Raw genomic sequence first — 9,448 nt, forward strand, 5'->3', positions numbered from 1 at the left:
AGTCAGTTAAGAACAAATTCTTATTTTCAGTGACGCCCTACGAACAGTGGGTTAACTGCCTGTTCAGAATGACAGATTTGTACCTTGTCAGCTCGGGGATTTGAACTTGCAACCTTTCCGTTACCAGTCCAACGCTACAACCACTAGGCTACCCTGCCGCCCCAGAAAATAATATTTCTACAATCATCTCCTCTACCCATTTTATGACCTTCTTCTTTCCCCCTTTATATAGTACACAGCGCCAGTACATGGTCAAACATTGCAGCACAGGAATTCTCTTCATGCAGGTTTGAGTAAATTGTTGATGTCACTGCTTTTCTATTCACGGTTTGAAATTTGTTGTCACGTGATGATCGCAGGTCAATAGACTACACCCCACCGTCTGTGTTAGGCTACAGTGCAAAATGTTAATAAATTACTTGTTGTCACTTGTCAGAATGGAAAATTTGGCAATACACCTAAGCATCAGTTTCGGTTTCCTGTCTTTTGCGAATTGCAGAAGGCCTATATATAGCCAGGGAGTGAGTACGTGTTGGCTGTGTAGCCTATTCCGCGTACCCGGTCATTACAAAAAACAACTCGCTGTATTCAACAAGATGAGGTAAGAATTTTACCCCGAATATTAGACAGGATCTATTGGTGCGATATAAATAAATATGACATTTGTATTGTATTTCATCAATGAATTAAAGGCATACTTTGGCATCACCTCTGATATTTCTCTTTGAAATCATGATTTATTTAGCGTATACTACCATTTGTGCAATTTCGTATTGCTAATAACACCTATAATTTGTATAATCGATTTGACATAACACAGTAATAATCCGTGTGGTGTGCTGTATGCTTCTTCAGTTCAATTCACATTTTATTTATCCAGAGGGACAATTATTTCTGGAAATTAAAGATGACAGTTGACAGGTGGACTACACATGAAAAATGATTAATATAAGTACCACAACATATAGGAAAAAAACATTAAGAAGAAAATAGGACATTCGTGTAAGTGTGTGAAAGGATAGAGAGGAGGCAGTGTTACTCCAATTTCTGTTGGTTATTCACCAGGAAAATACGCATTGTTCAAACACAACGAGTGATTGTAGAGTCATTAGTGTTGAAAAAACAATTTGAATATTTACTCGCTGGAAAAATATATTTCCTCAAGCATATCCTCTCTACCCCTTATATGACCTTCTCCTTTCCCCCTTTGTATAGTACACAGCGCCAGTTCATGGTCAATCATTGCAGCACAGTAGTTCTCTTCGTGGAGGCATTCTTACTGAATAAGTTGTTGATAGCACCTCTTCTCTATTCACGGTTTAGAAACTTTTGTAACATGATGATCGCAGGTCAGTAGGCTATATACCACAAGATTTTGTATGCTACAGTGCTAAAGGTTCATAAATGGCGTATTGCCGGAATGGAGACTGGCAATACAGCTACTCATCAGTTTCGCTTTCCTGTCCTTTGAAAGTTGCAGAAGGCCTATATATTGGCCAGGGAGTGAGTACGTATCGACTGTGTAGGCTACGTTCGCGTACTTGTGCAATACAAAAAAATAATTCGCTGTATTCAACAAGATGAGGTACGAATTTCACTGAGAAAATTAGACAGGATCTCTCTAATTTTCGCAGTGAAATTCGTACCTCATCTTGTTGAATACAGCGAATTATTTTTTTTCTATATATATATATATTGTAATGAAACTTCAGAGAGTAGGTCTCGAACCCTCGACCTTCTAGCCCGAAGTCCAGCGCGCTATCGACTGTACCGCAAAAGCATGCTCAAGCAGCAGAGGCAATTTCCGCACTTATAAACCCAGGCTCGTTACAATATGTAACATTTTTATTGTATTTCATCAATGAGTTGAAGGCACACTTTGGCATCACCTGTGATATTTGTCTTTGTAATCATGGTTTATTTAGCGTATACTACCATTAGTGTCATTTCGTATTGTTAATAATAACTATGATTTGTATCATCGACTTGACATAACACAGTAATAATCCGTGTGGTGTGCTGCTTCAGTTCAATTCACATTTTATTTATCCAGGTGGGACAATTATTTCTGGAAATTAAAGGTGACAGTTGACAGGTGGACTATGCATGAAAAAGGATTCATATAATTACCACAACATATAGGAAAAAAAACATTAAGAAGAAAATAGGTCATACTGTATACTCACACAAAGCAACTTCGATAGTGCTTGTGCAATATTCATGTTTGAGCAGTAAAGGGAGCTAGGCATTCGTGTAAGTGTGTGAAAGGATAGAATAGGCAGATAGTGTAGGTCAGGTCTCAAGGGAGAGGGTGTTGATCAACCTGACGACCTTGGGTACAATTGTGATTATGTGACCCTCAGCTTTATGGTCCGACACCTTGGGCGGCAGAAGTGACAACAACCGTTAAAATGCTGTGTTAATTATGGTATTTTTGCCTTTTTCTCACAGTGCCTCGGTCAAAGCAGATATGGAAGTTAAGCTGAAAGCACTTGAGTGTCACTTCACATGGGACATAAGGAAGGGTGACATTAAGGACCTGGACAGCATCCCTGAAAAACTCCTGGATCGCATCATGAAGTTATGCCCTTCAAAATACCATGTCACGTATTTCAACTTACTAGCGTTCCTGAGCCACCTGAAGGAAAATAATGTTAGTGCTCTTGAGTATCTCCACAAGGCTGAGAGTGCATTGAAGGACAGACAGGATGATACAGAGTTACTGGTGACCTATGCTAACTATGCATGGGTTCACTATCACTCAAGGAACATGGATGATGTGGATGCCTACCTTGAGAAGCTGGAAAACATCAATAAGGGTATTCCAAGGGCTTCAAAGATTCAAGGCAGCTTACCTTCAGTACATGGTGAGAAAGGCTGGAGCCTTATCAGGCTTGGGGCATTCTTTTATAAAAGGGTAAAAGAGAGCTTTCAGAAAGCTCTACAGGGAGAGCCAAACAATGCTTCTTTCAATGTGGGCTATGCCATGGTCCTGTACAGGTTGGAAGGCATGGTTAGGGATAACGAAGTGAGGTCAGAGGAAAGTGAAGCTACCACTCAGCTAAGGAAAGCCTTGTCATTGGAGCCCGATAACTCGGAGGTTATGGTCCTCCTAGCCCTGAAGCTTCAGAACAGAAATCAACAAGAGTCCACGAAACTCATCACAGAAGCCCTCAGACTGTCTCCTGATGTGCCTCACGTCATGCGTTACGTGGCAAAGTTTTTCAGATACGAGGGCTCTGTCAATGAGTCCCTACGCATTTTGGGGAAAGCTCTGGAGCTGTCTCCAAACTCCCACTTCCTCCATCACCAAATTGGCCTGTGTCACAAACAACAGCTCAGTCAGATGTTCGAGCAGAAGAGGAAAGGGGGACGGGTCAATGGGGGCCAGATAAAAGCAAAGGTAGAGGTCTGCATCCGTCACTTCTCCAGAGCCGTGGAGCTGAAGCCCTCCAACATTCACGCCAGGGTGAACCTGGCTGAGGCCTACGGGAACAACTACCAGCTGGAAGAGGCGTTGAAGATCTTCATCAACCTGGTAAAAGATGAATCCCTCAGTGACTCTGACAAGCAGCACTGCTACACCAGCTTCGGCCTGTTTCTGTTCCACAGGAAGAAAGATGAGGTCAGGGCTGCGACACAATTCAAAAATGCCTACCAGATTCAGATTGAGAGTTGGGACAGGAAGGAGGCTGGGAAGAAGCTTAAGCAGATAGCAGAGAGGTGCCAGACTAACAAGAGGAGAGTTGACGAGGCCTCTGAGATTTTGGCGTTCCTCGCCACTGTAGACATAGAGGAGAGAAAGGCTGAAGAGCCAAGGGGAGTCAATGTGGACTCTCCAGACACAGATGACCTTACAGATGCCCTACGCAAAGGAATGAAACTCAAATGATATATTTTATTGTAACGCAACGCATGGCTTACATAAGAATACTGCTACGTGCATTTTAATGGGTTTAATCAGGGAGTAACATTTACTTCAAGTTGCATGTATGCTTCTTAAGTTTGCAATTTTTTTACACAAAATCAAAGAAAATTTGAGTAAGATTCTATTACTTTTGTAAGATTTTTTTTAATGTCTTTGGATGTGTCCCCTATAGCGTAGATGATTGGATATCTTCATTGACTGTTAAACTGTTTCTTAAACTGACAGTAACATTCTGAAGAGGTAATAAAACACAGTACCAAAGTCTTGATTATCTTTTGTTCTTGTTAAATTGCTATGTTTTTTTCTACTTAGTTCCTAAAGCCAACATTGCTTAATAAAGTCAGATATACACATTTCCTGTTGTTCCCTCTAAGAATCTCCATGCTTGCACTTTGATTGAATTTTGGAGGGACTCACTCGAAGTTTGACAGACAGTGAGTCTACCTACCACTTACATTTCAGGGAACAATAAGAAATAAATTCCACAACAAAATTAAAAGTCATTTTATTTCAGATATTTAAGGTCCAATGCAGCTGGGATTTTTTTCTTCTCAATATCAAATAATTTCTGGGTAACATTTAAGTCCCTTACTGTGATTGTTTTCAATTAAAATGGTAAAAAATAAACATAAATTGCTTCATAGCAAAGGGCAATTTCTCAAGAAAGAATTTTGATAGGACTGTCTTGGAGTGGTTTGAGTGGGGAGGGGAAACTGAAAATTATATGTTATTGGCAGAGAGGTTTAGAACTTTCTTATTGGTCTATTAACTAATTTACTGCATAGTGATGTCACCAGAGTAGGCCAAAACTCCCACCAAATTTCAGGCAGTCTTTCCAAACAGCTCTTACACTAATTTTCACAATTTCACAGTACTATTCCAACCTCATAGTTTGGAAATATATATAAATCACAGGAAAATCATGTTTCTACTGCACTGGGCATTTAACAATTGTAGTGAGTAGGCTTCATTTAAGGGGTTAGGCTATGACTCTGGTGACAGTAAAATTGCAAACTGTTGTGCTGCCATTCAGGTTGCACAGTAGTTAGGAAGAGATGTTCAATGTACCGATTCCATGGTTTATGAACATACACAAAACAACACCGGATTCAATTTGTATTTGTATGGCCTTCCTGAGTGGCGCAGCGGTCTAAGGCTCTACATTGCAGTGCTTGAGGCGTCACTACAGACCCGGGTTTGATCCCAGGCTGGGTCACAACCAGCTGCGACCAGGAGTTCCATAGGGTGGTGCACAATTGGCACAGCGTTGTCCGGATTAAAGGGGGTTTAGCCAGGGGTGCTTTACTTGGCTCATTGTGCTCTTGTGGCGGGCTAGGTGCCTGCAGGCTGACTTCAGTTGAACAGTGTTTCCATTGGCACAGCTGGCTTGTGGGTTACGCGGGTGGGTGTCAAGAAGCATGGTTTGGTGGGTAATGTTTCGGACGACGCATGGCTCGACCTTTGCCTCTCCTGAGTCTGTTGCAGTGATGAGACACGATTGAAAGAGGGGGTAAAATATAAATAAACACTTTTTTATATATAATTCTTGCTCCCAATATAATTGTGTATATATATATATATATATGGGGGATACAACCATCCCAGCTCTGCAGAATTTGCCGCGAAGAGAGAATCATTAGATTACTTGTTTTGGTACAGCCCATATGTAGCTTGTTTTTGGTCAACATTACAAAATTATTTTCTTGAGAAATTGCTTTACCAGGATCTAACTCTGCAAATAGCACTGCTTGGTGATTTGAAAAGTCATAGTCAATCAATCAATAATATAATAATACTCTTTGCAAAACATTTGATCTTTAATTCACAATCTGTAGAAACTATAAGAATATAAAGGTACAGGTCTTTTGGGAAACATCACACCACAGTTGAAAAATATATGACTAATAGAAATCAAAACTGGATGGTGTTCAGAGATAGATGGGAGGGGTTGAGCAGAGCTGAAGGGTGGGACTAAATATAACAAAAATAATAATCTGAAAATAAAATGTTCCGAAAAAATTAAAGCATAGAGTAGTAGCCTATGGAAGAATATTACTGCCATGTGAAAAATACAAATTAAAACATGCTGATGGATGAAGTACTCTGATACATTTTTTTGAGCAGATAGTACTTTAAAAACGTAAAATACTTTTACAATAAAGTCAAGATTTCGAGAATAAAGTAGAATTTTCATTTTATAAAGTCACATTTAAATGCCGTGAATAAAGTAGCAATATTACGAGAATAAAGTGGGTATATTTCGAGAGTGAAGTCGACATTTTGAGAATAAAGTCGCAGCTTCAAGATTAAAGTAGGAGATTTGGTTATTAATGATTACTGCATCCCTGGCTCCTAGTTGCTTGGCGCGCCACGGTTAAAAAGCCTAAATTCAATGACTGGTGAAACTATACTTTAGAATTTGCTTTAGTAACAACGAAATCCCTGCTCTTGTAGCACATACTAGCCATATTATTATAAGTCTAAGGACCTGTATAAGAGGTTGTGCCACAAATTGGGTATTTTCAGGAGGAACCACACCGACTTGGAAGAGGTATTTCATCCAAGTCCGTGTGGTTACATACACAGGTAGAGACTGTTCGGTTGTGTGTGTGTTTGTGGGCACTAAAAAGTAGGGGCAAAACAAACAAATGGCCATCGATCTAATGATCTAATACACTCGTTCAAACAGGCAGACTCGCAGACGCGCGCACGCACACATACACACACGCGAGTTCCCCCCTGGTAATTTCAGACTATATGCATGAACTCTACTAACGGCTATGGTGCATTATGAGCGCAAACAAAATACTTTTTTTGGCACTGTCACTGAATGCATCGCATCGTCCGGGTTAGGGAGGGTTTGACCGGTAGGGATATCCTTGTCTCATCGCGCACTAGTGACTCCTGTGGCGGGCCGGGCGCAGTGCACCCGAACCAGGTCGCCAGATGCACGGTGTTTCCTGGTGTGGCTGGCTTCCGAGTTGGATACGCGCTGTGTTAAGAAGCAGTGCGGCTTGGTTGGGTTGTGTTTCGGGGCACGCATGGCTTTCGACCTTCGTCTCTCCCGAGCCCGTACGGGAGTTGTAGTGATGAGACAAGATAGTAACTACTAACAATTGGATACCATGAAATTGGGGAGAAAAAGGGGGGGTAAAATTCAACAACAACAAAAAAGTACATTCTTAAACCATGTACCTCTAGGGTGCCTTTGTTTAAAACGTTCATCAAAAACAACCACCGACTTTCCTCATTGCTGCATGTGCCAATTGAATCTCAACATGGAAACAGTCAGTGGTTGTAGATTTTGATGAACATTTTATTGAAAGGTATAGATTTCAGCAAATAAAGGCATGCAACAACAGAGGATAAACATAGGTACAAGGTAAAGGGTTTAAGAATTTACATTTTGAAGCATAGACTGCATAGCGAGCAACTCAGAGGAGTCAGAGGTTCATTTTTTTTTTACTCTAAGGAGGGGTTGCAGGGTCATTCAGCTTTCTTGCCAACATCAAATACCTGAAGGGTTACCCAGAGGAGGCCGTGGCTAATTTGCCTAAAGGCTGAGGAGCTCAGAAGAGAGCACTATGAGGAGAACTGTGAGAAACATCTGTGTCACCTATGGAGACCTCACCTGGTTATGTGTGGGTGATTACATCAAGTGCCAAAGCTACTTTGAGAACTGAAGATCAAGGCAGAAGTTTCTGGTTCTACATCTGTCTTGTACCCTGAGGTCTATCGGGGAGAAAGGCTGGACCTACCTCAAGTTCTCCTATAACAGCTATGACAAAGCTGTAGCGTGCTTCAAGAAAGCTCTGGAACTGGAGCCTGAGGAGAGTGAGTGAAATGCAGGCTATGCAGAACAAGAGCGCTCTTAATTTTGACTCGCCAGCTATCAAACAGCTGAGACGCGCCCTAAATATCAACCCACAAGACACAGTCCTGATGGTCCTACTGGGCCTGAAACTGTCTGTCTATCAAATATTTGGGGAGACAGAGGAGCTAGTGGAGAAAGCTCTGGAGATGTCCCAAGACTGCATGCATGTGACACGATATGTGGGGAAGTTACTCCGACCAACAGGAGCACGTTTGCAAGTCCATTGATCTGTTGAATGGAGCACTAAAGCGTACAAGCCAGTCTGCCATAATATATCATTGATTGGCTTTCTGCTACAAGAGGAAAAATATTGTTCTATGCTAGGAAGCTTCCATGGAAAGGGTAATGAGAACCAGCAGCTACTCCGAAAGTGCATTTATCATCTGAAGATGTCTACTTTACCTGCACACCGGCCAGTTCCACCAGTACTACAACAAATGTGAACCTCTGGCCATCAAGCACGACAAAGGTTTTGGAGCTGCAGAAGGACACTGCTGAAGAGAAGAGATGTATCCAGAAACGGATGATGATCGCAGAGAATCCTTTCTCCAAAGACGCCACAGAAGAAAAGGCCTGTGGTATCCTGGGGGTTGTGTATAAAATAACAGGGGGAGAAACAGCAGGCCAGAGAATGACAAATACCTCTCTGTGCACCGTGAACTCCGTCTCTCACTGCAGTAATGATATACCAGGGTAAAACAGTCATTTACAAAGTGATCTAGTAATAAATCCCTGCAAGGGTACATTCATCAACTTTATTAGACATAGTTTAAATTCTCCCTGAGCGGAGAATGATGTGTTTTTATAATAGCTGAAAAATATATATTTTAGCCAATGTATTTATTGAAAAGGAAAAGGCGCAACACTTGCACACCATAACAAAATATTTGTTTTATTAAGCAAGGTTCAAAAATAAAACTTTCGGCCTTCAATGGTTTTCATCCGAATAATCACACAAAAGGAATGAACAACATCATATACAGTGGTGGAAAAAGAACTAAATTCTCATACTTGAGTAAAAGTAAATATACCTTCTTTGCTCACGCTACAGGTTCCCCAAGGGGAACCCCCCCCCCCCCCGCTCAACTCAAACCGTGGCACACAGAATGCAAAGATATTCTTAGAAATAATTAACCTCCACACATTAACAAGTCCAATAGCTCAAATGAAAGATAAACGCCTTGTTCATCTACCCAGCGAGTCAGATTTGTAAAATGTTTTACGGCGAAAACATAGCACATATGTATATCAAACCACCACAAAGACACAGACGATATGTAGCCATTTTGTCGAACAAAAGATGCAATCACAAACGCAGGATTAAAAGAAAAATAATTCACTAACCTTTTGAAAATCTTCATCAGATGACAGTAGTAGGACATGTTACACAGCACATTTATGTTGTTTTTTTCAATAATATGCCATTTATATCCATAAATCTCTGTTTAGATTGACGCCATGTTCAGAAAATGCTAAAAAATGTCTGGAGAAATTATAGATAACTCCGCCAGATAACACCAGATAACAGCAATACACATCATAAACTTTGACTAAATATACATGTTCTACATATAGTTAGAAAGATACACTGCTTCTTAATGCAATCGCTTTGTCACATTTCTTTTTAACGTTACAGAAATCGTTAG

The 9,448-nt window shown here is 40.8% G+C and overlaps 1 protein-coding gene and 1 pseudogene across 2 annotated transcripts; both read left to right on the plus strand.

The window, feature by feature from the left end:
• The first annotated feature begins 273 nt into the window (after positions 1-273).
• Positions 274-4,281, plus strand: LOC135523842 (interferon-induced protein with tetratricopeptide repeats 5-like). Of its 2 annotated transcripts, none has more exons than XM_064950803.1 (2): positions 274-601; positions 2,452-4,281. In XM_064950803.1, exons 1-2 carry the CDS (start codon positions 405-407, stop codon positions 3,890-3,892), a joined length of 1,638 nt encoding a protein of 545 aa, XP_064806875.1. In that variant the 5' UTR covers positions 274-404; the 3' UTR covers positions 3,893-4,281. The 2 variants fall into 2 exon arrangements, with proteins under 2 accessions (XP_064806875.1, XP_064806876.1); XM_064950804.1 differs by lacking the exon at positions 274-601 and adding an exon at positions 1,532-1,585.
• A 2,997-nt stretch (positions 4,282-7,278) lies between these two features.
• LOC135524937 (interferon-induced protein with tetratricopeptide repeats 1-like) lies at positions 7,279-8,499 on the plus strand (annotated as a pseudogene).
• The last annotated feature ends 949 nt before the right edge of the window (positions 8,500-9,448 follow it).

Source organism: Oncorhynchus masou, chromosome 31 (genome assembly GCF_036934945.1).
Source record: "Oncorhynchus masou masou isolate Uvic2021 chromosome 31, UVic_Omas_1.1, whole genome shotgun sequence".
In the NCBI taxonomy this organism is placed as follows: Eukaryota; Metazoa; Chordata; class Actinopteri; order Salmoniformes; family Salmonidae; genus Oncorhynchus; species Oncorhynchus masou.

Excerpts from the sequence above, each read along its gene's own strand:
- LOC135523842 (XM_064950803.1), top strand. The coding sequence starts at position 405 with ATGTTAATAAATTACTTGTTGTCACTTGTCAGAATGGAAAATTTGGCA. Across the intron at positions 602-2,451 it reads GCTGTATTCAACAAGATGAG|TGCCTCGGTCAAAGCAGATA; the intron begins GTAAGAATTTTA and ends TTTTTCTCACAG.